Source organism: Crotalus tigris, unplaced genomic scaffold (genome assembly GCF_016545835.1).
Source record: "Crotalus tigris isolate CLP2741 ecotype Arizona unplaced genomic scaffold, ASM1654583v1 scf7180000018142.649072, whole genome shotgun sequence".
NCBI lineage: Eukaryota > Metazoa > Chordata > Lepidosauria > Squamata > Viperidae > Crotalus > Crotalus tigris.
The window spans coordinates 10,212-34,617 of NW_024096844.1; the positions used below are offsets into that span (position 1 = coordinate 10,212).

Genomic DNA, 24,406 nt, shown 5'->3' on the forward strand with positions numbered 1-24,406 from the left:
TTTTTTCCTTTTTTGAGGACAGTTTAGGCCATTAATATTCAAAGATAGGATTTGGAGTTCTCCCATCATGTTTCTACTTATATCTAGTTTTTATACCCCTTATTATTCTAGTCTCCCTTGGCTCCTCTCTCAGCTCTTGTTGTTCTCTTTCATAATTTACCATTTCCTCTCTCTTCTCTCTTTTTGTTTTCTCCTGTTGTCCCTCCTCTTCTGCTCTAGCCAACTTTAACTCCCTCACTTCTTCAACACCTCTCTCTAGTTCTTCTTCACTGCTAAAGTTTTGCTTATAAAATTCCTCCGCCTTATCTGGAGTATCTATTCTAATCTTCTTGTCCTGCCACGAAATCAGTATTCCCTCTGGAACCAACCATCGAAAGTTAACATTGTATTTAACCAATTTCATTGTCAAGAAGTGGTAGGGTCTTCGTAGATCTCTAACTCTTTTCGGCACCTGCTTTAAGACAATCAGCTGTTTCCCCCTACATTCTAATGGCTCATCTCTCGCTCTGTGGAGAATCATGTCCCTAATCGACTTTTTAACAAACCTAACCTGAATCTCTTTAGGCAGGTTATGTCGTCTTGCATAGTTTGTGTGGATCCAATAAACCAGTGGTTATCAACCTTCCTGATGCCGTGACCCTTTAATAGAGTTCCTCATGTTGTGGTGACCCCCAACCCCCCATCCAACTGGCTAGGGTGGGGGGGCAGGAAGGTTGCTCTGCCGCCTCGCTCAGCCTGGTTGGAGAAGCACCATTCCTCTCCCTCTTTCTCTCCTCTCTCTTTCTCTCTTTCCTCTTTTTTTCCTCTCTTTCTCTTTCTCTTTCCTCTCTCTCTTCTCTCTCTCTTTCCTCCCTCTTTCTCTTTCCTCTTTTCCTGTTTCTCTTTCCTCTCTCTTTCTCTCTTTCCTCTTTCTCTCTTCTCTTTCTTTCCTCTCTCTTTTCCACTTTCCCTTTTCTCTTTCCTCTCCATTTCTCTTTCCTCTCTTTCTCTCTCTCTCTTTCCTCTTTTTCTCTTTCCTCTCTCTCTTTCTCTGTTTCCTCCCTTTCTCTTTCTCTCTCTTTTCCCTCTTTTTCTCTTTCTCTCTCTCTTTCCTCTCTCTTTTCCTCTGTTTCTCTCTCTTTCCTCTCTTTCTCTCTCTCTCTTACAGCAGCATTGTCGGGGGTCCCCACCGCCCCCGGTCCAGCCTCCATCGCATCCTCAGCTGAATGGGAGGGGAGGGGGAGCAGGATGGGAGGCAGTGGCTGCAGCGGCAGCGGCGGCCAGTACTGCATTGTCAGGGGTTCCCGCCGCCCCTGGCCCAGCCATGGCCTCCGCCAGGACTCTGCGCTGCCTGGCCTCATTCTCTGTCCATCAATGGAGCTGCAGTGGGGGCTGGTGCCCCGTGGTCCCCACCAGGCCCTCCGCCAGTCCGGCTGCTCCACCCCAGGCACCCCGGTGCCTGCCCGAGCCGCCTTGGGGGCAGCAGGAGGAAGAAGGAGAGGAGAAGGGTGAGAAAACAGCCACCACTACCACCCCAGCCGGGACTCCGTGCTGCCCAGCCTCGCCCTTCACACATCCGATGGAGCTGCGGTGGGGGCTGGTGCTGCACGGTCCCTACCAGCCCCTCCGCCAGCCTGGTTGCTTCCCCCCAAGCACCCCTCTTGCCCTGGCACCTGCCCGAGCTGCCTTGGGGGCAGCAGGAGGAAGGAGAGGAGAAGGGCAAGAAAACCGCCCCAGCTGGGACTCTGCGCTGCCCAGCCTCACCCTCCACCCATCCGATGGAGCTGCAGTGGGGGCTGGTGCCACGTGGCCCCTGCCAGCCGCTCTGCCAGCCCAGCTGCTCCCCCCAGGCACCCCTTTTGCTCCGTGCCTGCCAAGCCACCTTGGGGGCAGCAGGAGGAAGAATGGGAGGAGGAAGAGGAGGGAAAGGAAGTCACTGCCAGCGCTGGGGCCCTCCTCTCCTACCTTTGCTGAATCTCCTTCTTCCTTCCCGGGAGCCTGGACTCCGGGTGCGCCTTCCTGGCCAGTGGGTCCAATGGTCGGGCTGGCTGGGGATAGCAGGGGCTGGTCTCCCTTGGCCGCGGCTTGCAGAAGGGCTGGCCTGCTCAGCGGAGCCTCCAGCAGGCTACTCCCAACAGGGATCCCGGGGCTTCCCCGGGCGGCTCCAAGGCCATGAGGCCCTCGCTGCGCTTCTCCCAGGGGCTGGGGCACCCAGGCGCAGGGCCAATCAGGAGCCCTGCAGGAGGTAAGTCCACCTGAGAGACAGAAAGGAAGCGAAAGTGCCTCTCTGTCTCTCGCTCTGCAAATGGCGGAGGAGGCCATGCGGAGACAGATGCAGAGCGATATCTCGGTTCCTAAGACCATCGGAAATATGTGTTTTCCGATGGTCTTAGGCGACCCCTGTGAAAGGGTTGTTCGACCCCCCAAAAGGGTCGCGACCCACAGGTGGAGAACCACTGCGATAGACCTCATCCATTTCACTCAGCATTTTTTCTTTCCCTTTCCCAGAGCTTTTGCTAGTAAATCCATCATCATTTCCAATAACTCCTCTCCCCTGTCTTCTCTTATGTTCTGAAACCGTAAGTATCGGTCAGATTTTTCAGATTCTAAGGCGATGACTGTTACTTCTAGTTCTTTATTCACTCTGGTTAGCTTCTCATATATTTCTTCTACTCTTTTTTCTTCCTTTTCCATCCCTTCCTCCATCTTTTGTAATTTCTGTTTATTCTTTGCCATCTGCTGTTGGAACGATTCCAATCTTCCAACCATTACTTGTATCCATTCTTTGAGATCGCTTGTGTCGTTCCTTACCTATCCAATCTCTTTCCTCAGCTCTTCATGATTTCTATCCATGGCCTCCTTCATCGCTTTAACATAACCTGTAGGTCTTTAAATGAATTAGACCGTTCTCTTTGCGTAAACTCATCAATTGATTTTTGGCTCGATGGACTTGAGGCAGCATGTTTTCAATTTCAATAAGCAAGTGAGCTGGGAAGGAGGGGGGCAGGAAGGCGACGCTGCGGGGGGGGGGGGAGGAAGGCGATGCTGCGTACCACCAGCCAGGTGATCGCGTACCACTATTGGTACATGTACCACCGGTTGAAAAGCCCTGTTTTAAAGGACCAATACCTTTAAAAAAATCTTTCTGATTATCTAATGTGGGAAGAATCCAGAGAAAGAAATATTTTGGGAAATATAAAAAGGCAGAAGATATTTCCACAAAGAAATAATGGAGAAGATCTTTAAAAAAGACAGAAACCAGCCCCTAGAAATCACCCCAGCCCCTAGGCAGAAGCCAGCTTTTAGAAATGCAAATTCAACAATCCTGTTCTGTTCCAGCCTACGTCCGTTCTTGTTACGTCACAAGAACAAACCCCTCTTAAACAGTAGGCTGGGAAAACCAACGTCTTTTTATTTCCAAAACAGTACTGATAAGTTTTTCTCCAAAACAAAAAACACAGAATACTTTCCTAACAGATAATTGGTTACAAAAGCAAAGAGAACAGAAGTTTAAACAAGAAATTCACTGATAAAACAAAACAGACCATGATCCTTGGAAGATCTTTATGAACGGTTGCTTTCAGCAACTAGCACTGCCCACACCTTCCCTTTTTATAAAGCAGTCCCAAGGCATGGCTTCTCAATGCCTTCTCCTCCTCCCCTGGAGTTGTCATATTGACTGCTGCTGATCTGCTCTAGCTAATTGCCTGCATCTACAAGCATCAATCATGTCCATCAGCTGTGAATCCTCCAAATCCGACTCACTCTCCCCACACAGCTGAGCTTCATCCGTAACATGACTGGAGGGGCCAGGCTCTTCATCAGACCGTGAATATTGTAACCCACCAGAGCCTCCCTCTGACTCTGATGGCCCTCCAAATGCCTCCTCCACCTCCTCCTCAGATTCCACGGACTCAGCTGTTGGGAAACAGACTGGGTCGGAATCACGACAAATCCTTTCAGAAAGGTTGGAGCTTTCCAGCTAGAAACTGAAGAAATTAGCAAGACAAAGACCCTAAAATCTACATATCCCAACCAAACTCTAAGACAGGACATAATAGGATTAACCCACCAATACCAAAAGGGCACACTCAGACTCAGGTCAAAGTACATGACACAGGAAATGCAAAGCCTCAAACAGGAACAGGAAACAACCTCAAGAGCCCTAGGAGGTATAAAAGCCCACCACTCTGCTCCACGTGGTCATTTGTTTTTTCAGAGCCATTTTTCTGTCTGGCTCTCCTCTTCAATAAACTACAACCTTCTTTCTAAAGCACTCTCTATTTTGATTATTCCCAGCTTGGACTGGACCCTGATAAATATTTTTCTCTCAACAATTTGGCACCCCAGATGGGATTCCAAGCTAACCTCTCCAATGGACTGAGACTAGTAAGCCCCATCTTGCAGGCAGCAGATCCCTTGTGTCTGTGGATGGGTTTCTCAGGCCCTGCCCTTGTGGAGTGAGGATAGTAATGAGAGTTTTCAGTTTGAGCTCAAGGGCTGCTTTGAAAAGATGAGTACCTCTAAATTTTAACTTTAAAGCCCAGGGGAGCAAAAGAAATGTGTGTATGTCTGTGTGTGTGAGTGAGAAGACCCTTTTCCCAATCACAGTTGGATTTTGCTGTCTCTGGCCTTTCCTAACCACAGAAAGAATCTGTTCAAGTGGCAGACCCTGGAAAGCATAGGGCTTGGCCAGAGCACAGGACCTTTTGTTAGGGAAAAGGGAAAGGCTGTGTGAAAATGGAATGGAAAAGTGAGAGAATTGGATTTGGGCAACCAGCTGGTAAAGTCCTGTAAGCAAAACCCTGAAAAAATGAGGGGTCCATACTTCTGAGAAGCAAGCGGAAGTCCTCCTGGACTCTACTGAGTCCGAAAACTGAGGCAGGAAAAGGAAAAGGTCAGGGGACGAGGTCCCATATTCAGTGCGGGGAGCAGTGGACTCCTCTCAGACCCCTTTTTGGTCCAAAAATTGATGACAGAGTTCCCTTGGGAGGAGGAGTCTGTACTCTGTAAAAGGAAGCAGAGTCCTCCCAGACTTTTCTTTTGTCTGAAAACTAAGACAGGGGTGAGGATTTCATTAGGAAGCCTGAGATTCGTTGGGACCCAGTGGAGCTGAATTGAATTCCTACATTGGGAATAGGGAAACATGGGATGCTCCATCTCGAGAGTCAGGGTAGGCTCCCCATTGGAAGACTTGCTTGGCGCCTGAGACAGGAGGCAGTTGCCTGTCCAGGCAGGTATGAAAAAGAAAAAGGCGAAAGATTTGTGAATAATGGGCTTTGCTCAAGGCTTTGCTGAGAAAACAATTTGGCTAAATAAAAGTACTTAAAAGGAAAATAAAATGCAGAATGGTGATATTCTCTCTCTCTCTCTCTCTCTCTCTCTCTCTCTCTCTCTCTCTCTCTCTCTCTCTCTCTCTCTCTCTCTCTCTCTTTCTATGCAACCATGTGATGTTTAAGATTTGTGCCTTCCCTAATTTGAGCTAACTGAGATTTATGGTGGGAATGACCAGGATGTGTAAAAAAATTCTATTTCCTTTTCTGTTCTCTTTTCCTTGTCTTTGTGTGTGTATGTGTGTCAAAGTCTGTGTGTGAGATAAATGTAACTGTTAATTGTCTCTAATACAAAGAGAAAAGAATTTAAAAATTCTGCTAGAAATTCTGCTTAAAATAAGCTACCAAAAGAAAAATACCCTCACTCTGTTTGTCTGGCCAGCAAACAGGGTGAAGAGAAATGTGTTTCTTCTTCTTTCTTTCTCTATACTTGTAAAAGTTGTCAGGAAGGAATGTCTTAAGTTCATCTACAGGAAAAGTTTCGTTCTTTCTTTTCTGTATGTGTTATAAATGGGTTTTATCTATCCTTTTCCTGAAACATGAGGTACAAGAGCCTCATGATCTCAAGTTTGCTTGTGTAGTGAAATAATCTTAAGTTACTTTTCTTATCCTATCAGTAATCAGTGAAACTACTATGAAACTAATTCTGGAACACATAAGCATTTATTTTCAATTTCTAATGTGATATTTTTATCTAAATTGTGCATTGATAATGCTGGGCAAAATGCTGTCATGATGTTTAAATTTTTTTGAAAACAGATATAATAGATAGTCCCTGGGCTATTGCACACCTTAAAATATTAGGTGTTATGTCCCGAGCCTTGCAAACGGCTCGGGCGTTTGCAGGCAGTCCCGGGCAGGTGCAAAGCTGCCCGGGACCAGACAGGCTGTCGCCAGCGCCGTGCGCATGCGCGGGTGCTGGCGCGGGAAAAGTAACCCATTTACCCGGGAGTTGCCTATATAAGAGGCTGCGAGGCGTTTGGGCGAGGCTGAAGCCATCTTCCTGTAAGCTGAACGCTGAATAAATGAAACTGAGAACTCCAGCTGCTTCTCGTGTCTGTTTTCCCGCCACGGACTCAACACTGGCGACGAGGATGGGATGCCTTGCACTACCTGGAAAGGAAGAAGTGTAAGCTTACCCAAGGAGTCCTGAGCGGCGAAAGAGGAACGGCGTCGACTCGGCAGCTGCCCGCCAATCCGGTGCGCATTCGGGGGTAGGCTGGCTGATAGACCCGTCTCCTGAAGATCCGAAGATGGCGAAAATCGGAAGGCTTTCGGAATTCGACGTCTCACATCCAGAGCGGTGGGAGTCCTACGTATCCAGAATGGAGAACTACTTCAAGGCAAACCAAGTGAGGGAAGATAGCTTGAAGGCGGCCACCCTGCTTTGCGTTTGCGGCCAAGACGCCTTCGAAATCGCAGAAAATCTTGCAGCACCTGTCCCAGTAGAGTCTGTAAGCTACGCAGACCTGAAGAAGCTGCTGAAGGAGCATTTCCATCCCAAGGTGTCCGTTATCTCATGGCGCCACACCTTCGAACAAAGGGATCAACGGTCCGGTGAGTCAGCCAAGGAATACATCGCCGCGTTACGGAAGGCCGCCAAGCCCTGCGAGTTCAAGGACCTCGAGGAACGACTGAGGGACCGATTCGTGTGCGGGTTAAGGCATCGCGAGCTACAACAGAGACTTTTCGCAAAGGAAGAATTATCCTTCCAAGACGCCTTAAGGGAAGTCACCGCAGAAGAAGCAGCAGGCGGCGCCGTCAAAAACATGCGGCCGATCAGAAACAGTGCAGAGGGTGCGTCCGTGCACCAGGAAGACGTCCGACGAAACTCCGAGGAGGATCCGGACGAGGAAGTCGACCGTCTACACCCCGCGAAGGAAGAGAACCAGAAGGGAAGCTCTTCGGCTCCGCTCAAGTGCATCGGCTGTGGAGGTCGCCACAGGAGAACCGACTGCAAGTTCCGCTCCGCTACCTGCCGGGCATGCGGTAAACAAGGGCACATTGCAGCTGTGTGCCTGGGCCGACGAAAGGCACAACCCCAAGAAGAACGCCTGAAGGGTACCAGATTCCCCAGCCAGAATAGGGTAGGTTTTTGCGCTTCGCGAAGAAGCATCTGTAGAACAGGCACACACAAGCCCATGAAGAAAAAGCTGTCACTCAACGTGAAGCTACAAGGGGTTCCATTATCTATGGAACTAGACACAGGGTCTGCCCTGTCCATCATTTCATTGCATACATTTAGGAAGATTTGTTCCAGAAGTGGGTCTAAGGCCAAGTTAAGGCCTTCTGATATTGTATTAACAGATTTTCAGAACTCAAGAGTGTGTGTTAAGGGGGAGGCCACCCTTAACGTGCAATACAAGAGTTTTGAAGGTCCACTAGACTTATTAGTAGTAGGGGGTGAACGAACGAGTCTCATAGGACTCGATTGGTTTGAGGCCCTGGGGATACACGTCACAGGACTCAATAGCTTACAAACACTCGACCTACAGGAAGTCTGCAAAGAATTTGCAGATGTTTTCAGCCCCCAGCTGGGCACATTCAAAGGACCACCTGTGTCCTTAAAGCTAGACCCCACTGTCACTCCCATTAGGATTAAAGCAAGAAGGGTCCCTTTTGCTTTAAAAAGTAAGATTGACACTGAACTAGACAAACTAATCCAACAGGGAATCCTAGAACCTGTTGATTCCAGCCCGTGGGAGACCCCCATTGTCACGCCTCTAAAGGCAAATGGGGACATTCGCATTTGTGCTGATTACAAATGCACACTCAATAAGGCATTGCAGCAACATGCCTATCCTGTTCCTGTGGTCAGTCACATCCTGGCCTCTCTCAAGGGGGGGCGTGTTTTTGCAAAGCTTGACCTAGCTCAAGCATATCAACAGCTGCCTGTTGATGATGATGCTGCCATAGCTCAGACCATTGTGACCCACAGGGGAGCCTTTAAAGTAAAAAGGCTACAGTTTGGAGTGAATGTCGCTCCTGGGATTTTCCAAAGCGTTATGGAAAACACACTACGAGGTATACCAGGGGTCTGCCCCTACTTTGACGATGTCTTGATTGCAGGAGACTCCACACACATTCTAGCTGAAAGGCTTAGGGCTGTCCTGTTAAGATTCAGGAAATCAGGCCTCAAGCTCAGAAAAGACAAATGCCAGATTGGGGTGCCTTCTACTGAATTTCTGGGATTCAAAATTGATGCTGCTGGGATTCATCCTGCTGAATCCAAACTAACTGCTATTTTAGATGCACCCAGGCCAAAGTCTAAGGCCGAACTTCAGGCCTTTCTAGGCCTCCTGAATTTCTACAATTCTTTTCTTCCACATAAAGCTAGTGTAGCTGAGCCTCTTCACAGGCTACTAGACAAACAGGCTGTGTGGCTGTGGTCACAAGCGCATGAGGCTTGCTTTAAAGAAGTCAAGGCCTTGCTCACTTCTAACAGTGTTCTTGCACATTTCAACGAGTCTCTCCCTGTGTGCATCGCTTGTGATGCGTCCCCCTACGGGGTTGGAGCTGTCCTGAGTCACCTCAGGTCTGATGGAACTCAGGTTCCTATTGCATACTACTCCAGAACACTGTCTTCTGCCGAGCGCAACTACGCTCAGATAGACAGGGAGGCTCTGGCTGTTGTTGCTGGAATTAAAAAATTCCACGATTTTCTATATGGCAGGCATTTCACGGTCTTCACTGACCATAAGCCTCTGCTGGGACTGTTTACCACACGTAAGCAGACTCCCCACATCATTTCCCCTAGAATGCTTAGGTGGTCTATTTTCTTGTCTGCATATGATTTTTCATTACTCCACAAGCCTGGGAAAGAAATGGGCCATGCTGATGGCCTCAGTAGATTGCCTCTGCCAGTAGTAGAAGCTGACCCCGCGCCAGCTGTCAACATTCTATCAATCCAAGCCTTGCCCGAGCTCCCTCTTAGTGCCAGGGATGTTACCGCTGAAACAGGTACAGATCACACACTTTCACGTGTCCGCTCCTGGGTCCTGTCCGGGTGGCCTGAGCACTGCCCTAGTCCTGAGTTTCAGAGTTTCTGGTCCAAAAGAAACGAACTGTCCCTTTCTCAGGGTTGTCTGCTTTGGGGAAACAGAGTTGTCATTCCCACCTCAATGAGGACTAGGGTCTTAGAATCCCTCCACGAGGGTCATCCTGGCATTGTTCGTATGAAGGCTCTTGCACGCAGCCACTTGTGGTGGCCTGCTTTAGATAAAGATATTGAGGCTAAGGTACACGCATGCCACCTGTGCCAACGATCTCGCCCAGAGATGCCCCAAGCTCCTGTGCATAGATGGGAGGAAACACAGTCCCCATGGTCTAGGGTGCACATTGACTACGCTGGGCCCTTTCAGGGCCAGTTCTTCTTGGTCCTTGTTGACAGCCATTCAAAATGGCTTGAGGTTGTGCCTGTCTCATCCACCACCACTGCAAAGACTATTCAGGTACTGAGGGGGATTTTTGCTGCACACGGGCTGCCAGATGTCATTGTGTCCGACAACGGCCCTCAATTCACCTCCTCCGAATTCCAAGCTTTCTTACAGGCAAACCTGATTCGTCATGCCACGTCTGCGCCTTTTCACCCGTCCACCAACGGTATGGCTGAACGCATGGTGCGCATCGCAAAGGACGCCTTGAAGAGACTCACCTACGGGGACTGGCATCACAGGTTGGCTGACTTTCTCCTTTCTTATCGCACCACACCGTCCACTTCTACAGGGAGAAGTCCAGCTGAACTTCGTTGGGGGCGCCAACTTACTACTAGACTTGACCGGTTGCATCCGGACAGACTGCCTTCATCTACCTCACATCCTAGGGCACCTAGACAACTACTTGTGGGTGCCCCGGTTTGGGCTCGCAATTACGGGCCTGGTCATACATGGGTCCCCGCTTCTGTGTCCAGGATCACAGGTCCTCTCTCCTACGAGGTTGCCCTGGACAACGGTCGTGTCCTGCGTCGGCACATCGACCAACTTCGCTCTAGGCGAGACTTTTCTGCTGAGACTCCTGGGTCTTTTCCAGGGGGGGAGGGGGACCCTTTGGAGCAAAGGGAAGGGCAAGAGCTACTGCCCATCTCCACTGAGGGAGCCACAAACGGCTCGTCCCAAGGTTCTGCAATTGCTCCGAAAAGAAAGTCATGGAGCTTATCCACACAACAGGCACTCACGCCTACTCCAGCCAGGGAGTCACCCCGGGGGCATACTCACTTTCCACACACATCACACAGCACTCCAGCAACGGAGGATACCCGGGGGCATCCCAACAAATCATTCCCCGAAAGAGAGCTGGCACACAATTCCCAAGGTTGGCCTGACCTTACCCCAAATCCTACAGGGGGTCAAACATACACAGAGCTAGTCGAGGAACCAAGTCCCGACTACAACAACCCTAGCACAAATCAGGGAACACCTGAGTTTTGGGAAAGTACAGAAACCCACACGAGCCCGAACACAGAATGGGGTTCAGGGAATGGACAGCCTCCTGACAGGTCTTGGACTGACCTAGGAGGTTCTACAGAGACGCCCAGCAGCGGCTATCACTTTAAGGGGCCTGAGGGTCTACAGCTAGGTAGGTCAACCAGGTCACAAAGTAACAGAAGCCCTGGCCTGACGAGCCCGGTGGGCAAGCAAGCAGGCCAGGCATCGGGGCACAGTCCTTGGAAGACACCAGGGCACAATAGAGAGAACAGGCTCACGCCTCCCTCCAGTCAGGGGACTTATGCCAGTAACCCAGAGCTAAGAAGGTCACAGAGAGCAAAGAAATCTCCTAAGTATCTAGAAGATTACATAACATTGCTGGCAAGGCAAAAGCCAGTAATCAGTGGGAGCACTGGGGAGCAAAATGTCATATAAAATAAATGTTGTATGTTGGTAGTAGTTTTAGCCCGGGGAAAGGGGTGTTATGTCCCGAGCCTTGCAAACGGCTCGGGCGTTTGCAGGCAGTCCCGGGCAGGTGCAAAGCTGCCCGGGACCAGACAGGCTGTCGCCAGCGCCGTGCGCATGCGCGGGTGCTGGCGCGGGACAAGTAACCCATTTACCCGGGAGTTGCCTATATAAGAGGCTGCAAGGCGTTTGGGCGAGGCTGAAGCCATCTTCCTGTAAGCTGAACGCTGAATAAATGAAACTGAGAACTCCAGCTGCTTCTCGTGTCTGTTTTCCCGCCACGGACTCAACATTAGTCTTTTAAAATTATTTGGAGCTTTGAACATTCCCAAGCTGCCCAGCATTTTCAAGTTGCAAGTCCTTAAGTCTTTTTTAACATGTTGCAAATGTTCAGTTTCAGAAGTGAGACTTTTTATTTTTTGTTGTTGTTCTCTTACCAGAATCCAGCCTCTCTTTTGTCCTCATCTATGATGTCCCCATTTTGTCTCCTTATCTGTTTCTTTAACAACTGCAGTAATGCCTTTTCAAACTCTGCTTGTGAGCTACACCGCCCCCCATCTACTTCTCCATTTCTTATCTTCTGTTCTCCATGCCTTTGTGTGATCAGCAAAGCCTCTCTTGGGAGAGTCCACCCAGAAAGGGGGGACGGGATTTTGTTCTCATTCTTTCAGCCCTGCACAGACAAGCCCTGCAGCCCTTGGAAGCAGAGCACACTGATCCAGATGCTGCCTCCATTCATTTGAGCCATAGAATTGGGTTTGAATCCAGCCATTCAAACAGTGCCCATCAAGTCTCCCTGACCAGAACAATTTTAATCTTCTGCCAGTAAAAGTGTGTCATCTACACTCTTATGACACAAAGGGAAGATATTGTGGGAAGAATCCACAGAAAGAAATATTTTGGGAAATATTAAAAATGCAGAATATATTTCCTCTTTTTAAAAGAAAATCTTTTAAAAAGACAGAAACCAGCCCCTAGAAATCAGCCCAACCCTAGGCAGAAGCCAACTTTTAGAAATGCAAATTCAATAATCTATTCAGGAAGGTTGGAGCCAGGAAGCTATTAGGAAGATCCTGGACCCTGATGAAGATTTTTCTCTCAACACTAAACACCAACTCCTGTTTTCATCTATTCTTCCCTCCTTTTGTGGATTTTTTGTCTTGCTAAAATAGAATAGATTGAGCTTGTTTTCACTTCTTTAGACATGGTAAACTCAGCACTGTAACCTGCATAAAATTTCATGAAGAAAAGCAAATTGGGTTTTTGCTCTATAAAGATTAAAATGGATCATTCTTCCAGGAAAATTACAAATCCAGTATTATAAATTTTACAGTCAATATTAATAAGAGACAATGCAGAACGTCAAATTAATGAAGTAAGAGAGACTCAGCTTGTTATAGCCAAGGTACCAGAGTAGAAATTAAGACATCATGAATTGTAATCTGATCTTAGGCACAAAGCACTTAGGCCAATCACAGCAGCATACCACTGCTAGAAAGTGCTGGCAGGAAAACTACAAGTACTGTTCCAGGCAATTGCCAATGGTCAATACTGAGCCAAAGGAAGGTAAGCATTCATCCACCCACACATAACAAACAAACAACAAACAAAAGGTCTTCTCATAGGACATAGTAAAATTAAATATTAAGTGCCTTAAAAATCTTTACAAGCTAAGGTAATTGCAAAATAATTGAATTAACCTTAATAATAATGAATGTATTACTCATGGCCCATTTTGTATTCTTGCCAATAAAATGGTTTATTATGCTTTCCTTGAGGATTTTTTTCCACTCCCTTGTCTGGCCATTAGCATTATTTTTTTAAAAATATCTGTAAAAAACAAATGTCAAAAAGAAAAGAAAAGGGAAAAAGAATGTGCAAAATTATAAAAGAAGGGGGGAAAGATGTTTATGGAGATTATCAATCATCCACATCATGGTTGTCCCAAAGGTGCTTTTCAACGGACAACTGGACTTTCTTGGTTTTTTTTTTTAATGTTTTGTTTCTCATCCAAGAAGCTGAACCTGAATGGTGAAGAAAGTTCTTGAATGAGAAATGAAACATTTTCATCTATATATTTATTATATTTTATCAATAGGAATAAAATACAAAACAGAAAAACAAAACAGAAAACAATATACATCCAGCAGTAATAACGAAAAAGAAAAAAATGTGTACATAAAAGGAAAAAAAATAAAAAATAACCCAAACACCCAACATTAAACATATAAAAAAATCCACCTGTTAAATTGTCCTACCCTTATATAAATAGTTATAAACTTTCTCATTCTTATTTAACAATAAAAATATATTAGATAAACAAATATTTCATATGAGGAGGTCTCTATCTAATAATCGAATCAACCCAACATCTAATATATAAAAAAATAAAATAAAAAATAAATAAAAAACAGTCAACAGGTTAGCCCAAATAACTAGTTTTTAAATCCCCTTAATACAATGTTATTGTATTTAACACATAGAAATTCCACTTTAATACAGTATGTGGATGATTTATTGTTAGCCTCTGAATCAGAGGAAAGCTGCAGGATTGATACCTACCACCTATTGGAGTACCTGAGTAAGAGAGGACACAAAGCCTCACCGTTAAAGCTACAGTACTTAAAAAATGAAGTAACCTATTTGGGATACATCATCGCTCCTGGGATTAGGAGGCTAGCACCAGAAAAGGTTAAAGCCATTCTGGGAATGAAACCCACATACTAAACATCAAGTCCAAGCTTTACTGGGGGTTTTGGGATTCTGCTGCCCTTGGATTCCCTCTTTTGGGGAAATGGCAAAACCTTTAATCCAATTAACCACAAAGGATCAACCAGATTCTATTGAATGGACAAAAAAATTAACAAATACCTTCCAAAGGATAAAGCAAACTCTAGCCTCAGCCCCCTCCCTGGGTCTCCCTGATTACAAAAAGCCTTTTTTTCCTTTTTGTCCATGAATGTAAGAGTGTGGGTTCAGGGGAGCTGGCACAGAGATTTGGTTCAACACTCAGACCAGTAGCCTATTACTCTGTCCAATTAGACCCAGTAGCAAGAGGAACTGTTCCCTGCTTAAGAGAAGTAGCTGCAATAGTGGAACTGATGAAACGATCAAAAGATTTGGTCCTAGGTCATTCCCTCGTTTTGCGAGTTCCCCACAATGTGTTTGCTATACTGCTAAAATCACAAACACAAGCATTCACACAACAGCGCCTAGCCCAATATAAAGCAGAATTATTTACATTGGAACACATTTCTTTTGAGCGCTGCAACACCCTAAACCCAGCCACTCTCCTGTCTGCTGAACTATCAATTGAACCCTTGCATGACTGCTTACATTTGATACAAGATGCTGAATTACCCTGCCCAGATTTAGTCAACACCCCCCTGCAAAATCCAGAAGGAGCGTTGGCTTACCTGAACGCCTTTTTTCAGCATGATGATGAAGAATCCACCAATGGGTTATTTCAGTCCTCCTGCCCAATCAGATCAATTTGTCAAGTTGTCACGCCTCCTCATTATCTGGGGCTTCGAGGGATTAGCCAATGACAACAGGTCGACATGATGACTCTCAAGCAGGTATTAAAAGAAAGTTAACCAACAAGTACCCCACCTGGACCTGACTGACATGTAATAGGGGAGGGCGTGGATTCTTCATCATCATACTGAGAAAAGGGGTTCAGGTAAGCCAACGCTCCGTCTCCAGCATGATGACTGAAGAATCCACCAATGGGACATACCAAAGCCTCCGGAGTCCCTAAGGGTGGGAGTCAGTTAGGGCCAGACCCCCAGATGGCGTTACCACTTGTTGCAAAATACGCCTACCAAAAGTGACCCCAGCCGACAAAATTTATCTAACCGATAATGCTTAATGAATGGAGATGGCAAAGACCATGTTGCCACCCTGTAGATGTCCTCAATGGACGCCTGGGTAGCCCACGCCGCAGTTGTAGTGGCACTGCGGGTGGAATGTGCCGTCACATGAGGAGGAACTGGTAAGGAAAGAGAAACGTAAGCGCATGAGATACAGGTCCTGATCCACCTGCCTATGGTGGAAGGTGATGTCTTTTGACCCATTGTAGAAGGCTGGAATGACACAAACAGAGCTTCCGATTTATGGAAGGGTGACATGCGCTTGATATAACAACGTAACGTTCCCCTTACCTCCAAGGTGTGTTAACGACGTTCCAATTCATGTGACGGGGGAGGGCAGAAATTTGGAAGGTTGACCTCCTGTGCTCTATGGAAAACCGTATTAACCTTAGGAATGAATGAAGGATCTAGCCTGAGAACCACCCTGTCCTCATGAAATGTGCAAAAGTCCTTCCTCACCGACAAGGTGGCCAATTCAGAGATGCGCCTGGCTGAGGTAATAGCAATCAGGAAAGAAAACTTGAGCAACAGGTGTTGCAATGAGCACGTTTTGAGTGGTTCAAAGGGAGCTGAGGTCAGTGCCTGAAGGACTTGAGGTAAGTCCCAAGAGGGATACCTATGAATTACGGGCGATCTACTATTCATGACCCCTTTAAGGAAAGCCCGGATGGCGGGATGCCGTGATAAGGACTCTGAGGAGTCCCAAGAGAGTACTGAAGAAAGTGCTGCTAACTGTCTACGTAAAGTGTTGGGCTCCAGGCCTTTGTTGACCCTGGGAATAGTCACCTGTGCTAGACTTATGTGTTTCTTGTTGCACCATCGACAGAAATTCTTCCACGTATGGTCATAGATGCGGTTTGTAGCCGGTCTCCTGGCCGCCTGGATCATGTCAATCACCTCCGCCGAATAAGTTTCCCTGGTTAGGGTGCGGCGCTCAAGTGCCAGGCGGCCAATTGCAGCCATTGGGGGTCTGGATGTTGAAGATCCCCCTGCGTTAGCCGAATCTGGCTGTCGAGAATCCGCCATGGGGCTGAGGATGAGAGACTCACCAGGTCCGCGAACCAAGGTCTCCTGGGCCAGTGAGGAGTGATGAAGATCAGTTCCGCCTGTTCCTCCAGGATCTTCCTGATCACTGCTGGAATCAGAGGCAGTGGGGGAAATGCATACAACAGGCCCTGAGGCCACTTGCAGTGCAGCGCGTCCGTCCTCTCTGCTCCCCGGGAGGGGAACTGAGAGAAAAACCTGGGTAGTTCAGCGTTCTCCAGGGAGGCAAACAGGTCCATGATCGGACGACCAAACCTGTCCGATATCTGCCTGAAATTCTCTGGATGTAACATCCACTCCGAATGATCCAATATCGACCTGCTGAGGAAGTCCGCCTGCTGATTTGCCTCTCCCGAGATGTGCTCGGCCCTGATGGAGAGCAGGTGTTTCTCTGCCCAGGAGCTCAAAGCTCGAGCCTCTGTCATAAGGGACTTGGACCAGGTGTACCCTTGTCTGTTCACATGTGCTTTTGCAGCCACGTTGTCTGTTCTGACTAGCACATGCTTTCCCCTGACTACTGCGTGGAACTTTAGGAGACCGAGATGTATTGCTCTAGCTCTAACCAGTTTATGCTGTGCTTGAGGTCTTTTTGTGACCACTGCCCTTGAGCTATCTGTGATTCGAGATGAGCCCTCCAACCAAAGAGACTTGCGTCCGTGGTCACCTGAACCCGAGTGGGCTCCTTGAACAGGCTCCCCTTGGGAATGGCCAATGAAGTCCACCAGCTGAGTGATAAATGTACCTGATGGGGAACCTGGACCAGCCTGTTGGATGTGCTGGTGAGTTGTCTCTGGTATGGGAGTAGGAACCACTGCAGGTCCTGGGCATGTAAACGGGCCCAAGGCACTATAGCTATGCAAGATATTAGCTTGCCTAGGAGTTGAGAAACCGTGGCGAATGACACAGTCCCGTGTCTCCTCACCTTGCGTGCCAGGTCCCTGATGCTCCTGCACCTCTCCTCTGACACGTGGCACAAGTCTGTGTCTATCACTGCTCCCAGATGAAGCAGGCGGGTAGAGGGAGTCATCTGGTTCTTGCTGAAATTTATCAGGAAGCTGTGGTTCTGCAGGGTCCTTATGGTGAGGGCCAAATCCGACTGGGCCACTGAGACTGACAGGGACCAGATCAGAATGTCATCCAGATAACACTGGACTCTTACAGGAATCAGCCTTAAGTGAGCTGCCAACACTGCCAGGATTTTGGTAAAGAACCTGGGGGCCGAGGAGAGGCCGAATGGGAGGGCCCTGTACTGATAATGGTGATTGAGGTAACAGAATCGCAGGTATCCGCGATGATCCGGGAGTATAGGAATGTGTAGGTCAATACATCTCCCCACCTGATACTGGTTAAGATGGAGTGTAACGTTTGCATTTTGAACCTCTTGTATTGAAGATGGAGGTTCAGTCCCTTGAGATCGAGGATTGCCCTCCATCTCTCAGAAGACTTTGGGACTACAAACAGGATGGAATAGTACCCCAGTCCTGCCTGGTTTGGGAGAACTTCCTCTATCGCCTTGATGGTGAGTAGGTGTTGGATGGCGTCTTCCATGAGTCCCCTTTTTACATGGTTTCTCATGGCTGGGCAAGACACGAATCAGTCTAATGGTGTGGACTTGAACTCCAGGGACAATCCCTCTCTGATAGTGCATAGGACCCAGGAGTCTGTGGTCATGTTTTCCCATTGGTGTATGAAGAGAGCTAGTCTGCCTCCCTCTGAGTCCCTTTCCTCGCCGGAAGGGTCAACCCCCTCTGTCACGAAAGGAGTGTTTGGTTTGTGGCTGGTACCTGGTTCTGTCCCTATAATCTGTCCTGTCAAAGGAGTGTTCAGCTCTGGGAGCTGGTGGTCGGTAAGGTTGCGCAGGCTCCGTTGCAGCCCCAGTCCGAAAGGACTGCCGGTGACTGTATGGAACAAACCGTCTGGTAGTTCTCTTCGCCACATGAGAAATCACTTTTTGTTTCTGTTTGTTCTCAACGAGATATGGCGTTAAAGCCTCCCCAAATAATTTGCCGCCCGTGAAGGGGGCCGTGGCCGCATGCCACTTATGTTTACTTTTGGCCCTCCAATTTTTCAGCCACAACAACCTCCTAGCGACTACGCTGGAGGGCATTGACCGGGCTGAATGTTTCGCCGAATACAGGGAGACATCCGCCATATACTCGGATGTGGCTAGTAATTTGGCCAGATCCTGATGGATCCTGATTTCTTCCAATAGAATTCTATCCTGCAACTGACGAAGCCAGGTAATAGAAATCCTTGCAAAGAAGAAGTGGCTGTAGCTGCCTTAGCCACCCAGGCAGATGCCAAATGAGCCTTGCACAAGGCATTTTGGATTTCTTATCCTCTGTCTTAAGGGCGTCCGATACATCTGCCGGGAGGCTGGTGGTTGAAAATAAAGGGGCCAGAGATTCATCTACCTTTGGAACTTCTAATAAGTCCACTAAGGTCTTTGGCATGTCTACTATTTTGCGCTCAGCCGCGCCCTGAGTAGGTTGAGCAGCTGGTGACTCCCACTGTCCCTGAATATTTTTAAGGAATAACGGGGGACAGGGAATTTGGAGGTGTTTGTCTACTGGCTCAGCAAACAGGGGATTAGATACCTGATCAGAGGAAGGTTGAGGAGTTGAGACCAGGTGTGAGGAAAGCTTACTAGCCTCATAGGCTCTGCGCAGTAATTCAGGAAAAAGTGAAGAATTAAACAGCTCTGACATAGATTGAGATTCGTAAGTGGGTTCCTCACAATCCGACCAACCGTCCTTACCTTCCTCATAATCTGAAACCTCAGAGTCGGAAACATGAGAAAGGGATGGGGAAACCATACCTGACCGATCTAGGGAAGGACATTTGGCAGTTGTTGGTGCAGAGGAAGAAGAAGGTCCCGGAATGGGAGACGCCTTCTGGTGTCCCATTGACGCTATGGCTTGGGACACGGCCTACGTTATCCACGCTTTAAGCTGTTCAGAGAAAGGTTGCTCTAGCGGAGGCCCTGACCCCGCAGCAGGTGGTGCAACATCAGCAGCGGGAGCTGTCGATGTACCTGGCAAATCAAGGTCCTCCCCAAACAGGGGTGGTCCTACCTGACCAAGGGTCTGAGTCGAGACCTGTTGATGCACGACCAAGCTCTGGATGTGGACAGTTGAGGCGCTCCCATTTCAGGTGGTGTTGAGGCCGACAATGCAACACCCTTCTCAGCAGCCAAGCATTGGGCTCGTGAGAATTGCTTCTCCAGAGCTTTGTGTGCACAGTCGGCCTGTCTGTCGCTTGCCCTGCCAACCCTCCTGCCATATTTAGATTTGGATTTGGCCTTACCTGAAGGTGCCTCAGGTGCCGGCTCAGTTTGGACAGGAGTGATGCCTGCTTCCAGAGGAGTTGGTTCAGTGGTTTCTGCCATTTCCATCGAGATGCAACCCAAAGATAACTTTGAGATTGACTCAGTCTTCAAGGGACGTCAGAGGCCCCCGTGAAGAGGGAACTGACTTCACGTGTATTGGCATGAGTCGGCCCACTGGCTAACCTGAACCCACGCCTTGTGTAGAAGCGCTTGTCAATCCACAATGGTTGAGGTGAATCACACGTGTCCCACAATAGTGGCAATGGTCAGGAACTTGGAACAGCCACTAGATGCAGAGGGGCAGACAGGCAATAGCGACCAGGCCTGAAGTACCATTGCTGCTGTTAATTCCACCTTTCTGTCCTCAATCCTAAAATAAATTCTGAAACACCAAGGCTCAAGGCAAATTAGTAACAATGATAACAATGTGGAACTTTGGTAAATGTTAAACTCTACTAAATGATAGCCACCAAATGGCGTCCTAGCCTGGGTGAAAATGGGTGTTTTCCTCAGGAAAAAGGTCCCCAAAATGGTGGATGCTCTGAGTGGGGAGGGACTGGGGAGGGGGGGAAGGTTGGAGTCTGAAGGTAGAGGAGGTTATCAGAGCCTCATAAAACAGTCCAGATGTTTCCAAAGACCCAATGGTTGAATTCGAGCCTTTGCTGCAATTTCAGGGAACGAAATTTGAAAAAAATGCACCTAACAGGTGTTAGGCGCAAAGAAAACGCTTGTCGCTGCACCACGAGGCAGCTCCGCTTCAGTGGTAGCCACAAACAAGCCAAACAGCAAAGAAACACCAATAAACAAATTCCCCCCATCGCTGTCCTAGCAAACTCACAAAATCATTGTAGTGAAATAACTTTGTCATCTAAAGGGGAGTTCCGCGATCCAAAATGGCGGCCGCCACTAAGATCCCTGACCAGGCCTGGTCATAAAAGAAGCCATGAGGCTTCAAAATGGCGGCCATCAGATGACAATCCCAAAAACGCGAGCTAGTGAGGGAGATAAGAAAGGGATCCCCCTAAAGCGCCCCGAAGGGAAACACTGCCTAGCTCTATCAGGAGTCCCAGTGATAGCTTAGTAAAACGCTAAAACAGGGAAGGGAAAAAGATGCCCCCCCAGTCCTGGAGAGGAGTCCTACTTGAACCCAGAAAGTAAGGGAGTAGAATAAGAATCCCCAGAAGGGAAATACTCTGTACTAGTTCCCCAAATTTTGAGAATCCACCAATGAGTTTGTAAATCTACCTGACCTGCTCCGAAGTACCGAGAATCAAGATATCATGTCCTCATGGGCAAAAGACCAAAATGAAACTGGAAGCCCCAGATAATGAGGAGGCGTGACAACTTGACAAATTGGTCTGATTGGGCAGGAGGACTTAAATAACCCATTGGTGGATTCTTCAGTCATCATGCTGGAGAATTAGAATTATTCATTGATGATTCCTCTTACTTACAAGAAGGAAAGTGAGTAACGGGAGCAGCCGTCGTTTCCTTACATGAAATGGTTTGGGCTTCCGCGCTGCTGCCACGCCACAGCACATAAGCTGCTAATCGCATTGAGAAAAGCATGTGAAATGGCAGAGAACCGGTCTAAAAACTATCTGACCAATCTGGACTAATTGAACAAGATATTTAACATTTAAAAGAACTAGCACAGAACATTGGACATAACCAATCATCCTGGGACCTCTCCTAGCTCTTCTCGTGGTTACCAGACTTTCATTGGTTGAAAATTCTCATCACTAGCATAATCACAGTCATAGTAGGTGGAGTCCTCCTTTGCTGCCTATGCCAATTAATTCCTTTAGGCTTGAGATGCCTAAAGATCTGCACAAAACCCATCAGAGGCAAAGAACAGAGTAAGAAAACCTCTCTCATGATGTGCCAAATTGACCACCACTACCGAGTATATGAACCAGTTAGGCTAAATAAAAAAACCCTTAACACACACTGGCTACAAAGTATCAAGTCTAAACCACAGGAATGCAGAACCGGCTAACAGCAATTAGGATTGACAGGATTAAAATTGTTGTTGTTAATTGCGAAGTCGTGTCTGACCCATCGTGACCCATGGATAACGTTCCTCCAGGTCTTCCTGTCCTCTATCATCTTCTGGAGTCCATTTAAGTTCACGCCTACTGCTTCCGTGACTCCATCCAGCCACCTCATTCTCTGTCGTCCCATTCTTCTATTGCCTTCAATCTTTCCCAGCATTAGGCCCTTCTCCAGTGAGTCCTTCCTTCTCATTAGGTGGCCAAAGTATTTGAGTTTCAACTTCAGGATCTGGCCTTCTAAAGAGCAGTTGGGGTTGATCTCTTCTAGGACTGACCGGTTTGAATGCCTTGCAGTCCAAGAGACTTGCAGAAGTCTTCTCCAGCACCATAGTTCAAAGGCCTCAATTCTTTGTCGCTCAGCCTTTCTTATGGTCCATCTTTCACATCCATACATTGCAACTGGGAAAACCATGGCCTTGACTGTATGCACTTTTGTTGGCAGGGTGATGTCTCTGCTTTTTAGTATGCTGTCTAGATTTGCCATAGTTTTCCTCCCCAGGAGCAAGTCTTTTAATTTCTTGGCTGCAGTCCCCATCTGAGGTGATCTTGGAGCCCAGGAAAATAAAATCTGTCACTACCTCCATTTCTTCCCCATCTATTTGCCAAGAATTGAGAGGGCTGGATGCCATGATTTTGGTTTTCTTAATGTTGAGTTTCAAGCCAACTTTTGCACTCTCCTTCTTCAAGGATTAAAATAGAAACACTAAAAGGTACATAATAATAAAATAAACCACACCGGATCCCTCCTGGAGCAAAGATTAACATTTTCCTAGACAGAATTGATAAAGAAATTAATCCATCAATAGACACTGAACAACGAATCAGAAAAGACAATTTTAAATTCGTGAATCAGAAATGACAGTTTTGAAAACCATAAAAGGGTATAAGAACTCACATTTGGGGACCATTCTGTCTAGCTAGCTGAGGATTCATGCTGAATTGTCACTCAATTTTAATCTCCATGATTAAACCTCTCTTTCCGGTAGCTGGCTTCACATTCTATTTGTTTTTGCGAAAATCCCAGCTGGAAGAGCCTGAACAGGGGAGTTCCTTCCAACAATAGTAAATTTGAATTTTTTAAAAAATCCAGCTTTGTATCCATCTTATCCAAACTGATCTGTATATTTTTAACATCTTCTTTGATTTGTTTCAACTGTGTTAATAATTCAAACTTTTTATCAGATTTTTCATTCATCTCTTATAGGATGTCAACTAAGATAGAAAACTTTTTCTCACCTGACACTTTTACTTCTCTCTTAGGAGGCATTTTACAAATGTATACAATTCTTCTCTTACAGCCAGTTGCTTGGAGTAGAGAAGCAAACAAGAATCACAGTTCTTTTTTCAAGGTCAGAGGGAAAATTCCAAGAACAAAGCAGCTGGCAAGGAGAATAATGTTGATATGCAAACTCCCAACATGCAGAGAAAAAAAGGGGGGATTTCTAAACTTTTAGCATAGAAAGCTGAGAGTTATATACAAAATGTAATAAAAATAAAATGAAGATATAAAATCTTGTTGAGTTGATAATATGTACAGTCTTTTGGTAAAAGTTCAATATGATTAGATCATTTAAGTTCAATATGATTAGATCATCTCTCATTAGTCTTAGAAGACTTGTTGCCGTTTGCTTCTTCCATACAGAAAGATAAGTGATTTCCACTCATACCTCCAGTACTATAAAATCAACTAGAGTCCATGACGGGGAAAGTATCAAAATTCCAGCACACAGCCAGCAATTAACATGCAGAAAGAAAAGAAAAAAGAAAAAGCTTTAAAAAAAATAGGGTTAAAAACAGAGGCATTCTTCAAGAACAAAGACTGGGTGGACAGGATGTGAGCCCCTCCTTTGGCTGAGCTTACCAGGGAGATGAAATCCTCTGAATCTCACTTCCCTCAGCAAGACAAGTACCATCCAAGGAGTTTCAGATTGATTCTGTATTCCTCCTTTTCTAATCCAGGACTGAGTAAGCTACAGAGACCAGTTCCTAGCCACTAAACCAGCCATTTCTCTAGCAGAGCAAAAAAAAAAAAAGCACTGCTAGTTCAGAACATCATTTTCTCCGCAGAGCAAGAAGAGAAACGTTTTCAAGAAAAAAACTGAAGAAAGTCCAGTTGCTTTTTGAAAAGCACTTTTGAGACCAGGGGGGAAAGAGCTAAAAATAGATATCAAGAAATATATCTTTACACATATAACAAAAGATTTAAGTGATAATTTCCTATAGACAAGTTAATGCTAAGATAGAAAAATGAGGGTTAGATAGCATCATCACCAGATGGATTATAACTGGTTGATCAATCACACTCAACATGTAATCCTTAGTGGAACTGCATCTACATCAGCATCTCAGCCTGTGGGTCGCGACCCCATTTGGGGTCGAACGACCATTTCACGGGGGTCACCAAACAAGGCTGTCCACCATTTTTTCCCCTTTTCCTTAGCAGTGCTACTCCCTCTTATTTTATTGGCTTTTGAAAGCCAATAGAATAGACTCTATTCAAGAGACTCTAGTCTATTGGCGTTCGAAAGCCAATAGAATCTATTGAATAGAATCTTGAATAGAGTCTAATTCTATTGGCTTTCAAAAGCCAATAGGAATTGTCCAGGCTGTCTCTGCCCTGCTGAGCCTGCCAAAAGTCCCAGTCTGCAAACGGTGCTGCAAGTTGTCTGCAGCTAAGGCGAGCTTTCTGGACATTTCCAACCCTCCCTGCTGAGCAACTACTAAATGTAAGTAAAAGAGGGCCAGGGGTGGGAGGCCGGCGGGCGCAGGGAGGGTTGCTGGCGCACGTGGGGCCCGGCGGGTGCCTTACCTCCCTTGGGCTGGGCCAGCTGGTGGCCCAGCCGGTGGTCGGCCTGCGTCGTCGCTGCCACTTGCCAGCTGTGCCCAGGAGCGCCTGGGCCTGCCTGCC

General features: G+C 47.0%; 1 protein-coding gene across 1 annotated transcript in view; it reads right to left on the reverse strand.

Moving 5' to 3' along the window:
* Positions 1-22,930: 22,930 nt before the first annotated feature.
* The window catches only part of LOC120310197 (sodium/hydrogen exchanger 3), a 98,395-nt gene continuing 96,919 nt past the window's right edge, over positions 22,931-24,406 (reverse strand). Inside the window, exon 9 of the mRNA XM_039348338.1 lies at positions 22,931-23,185. Within this exon, the coding sequence (XP_039204272.1) occupies positions 23,182-23,185 (4 nt within the window). The 3' untranslated portion in view covers positions 22,931-23,181. The remainder of the gene's footprint in view (positions 23,186-24,406) is intronic.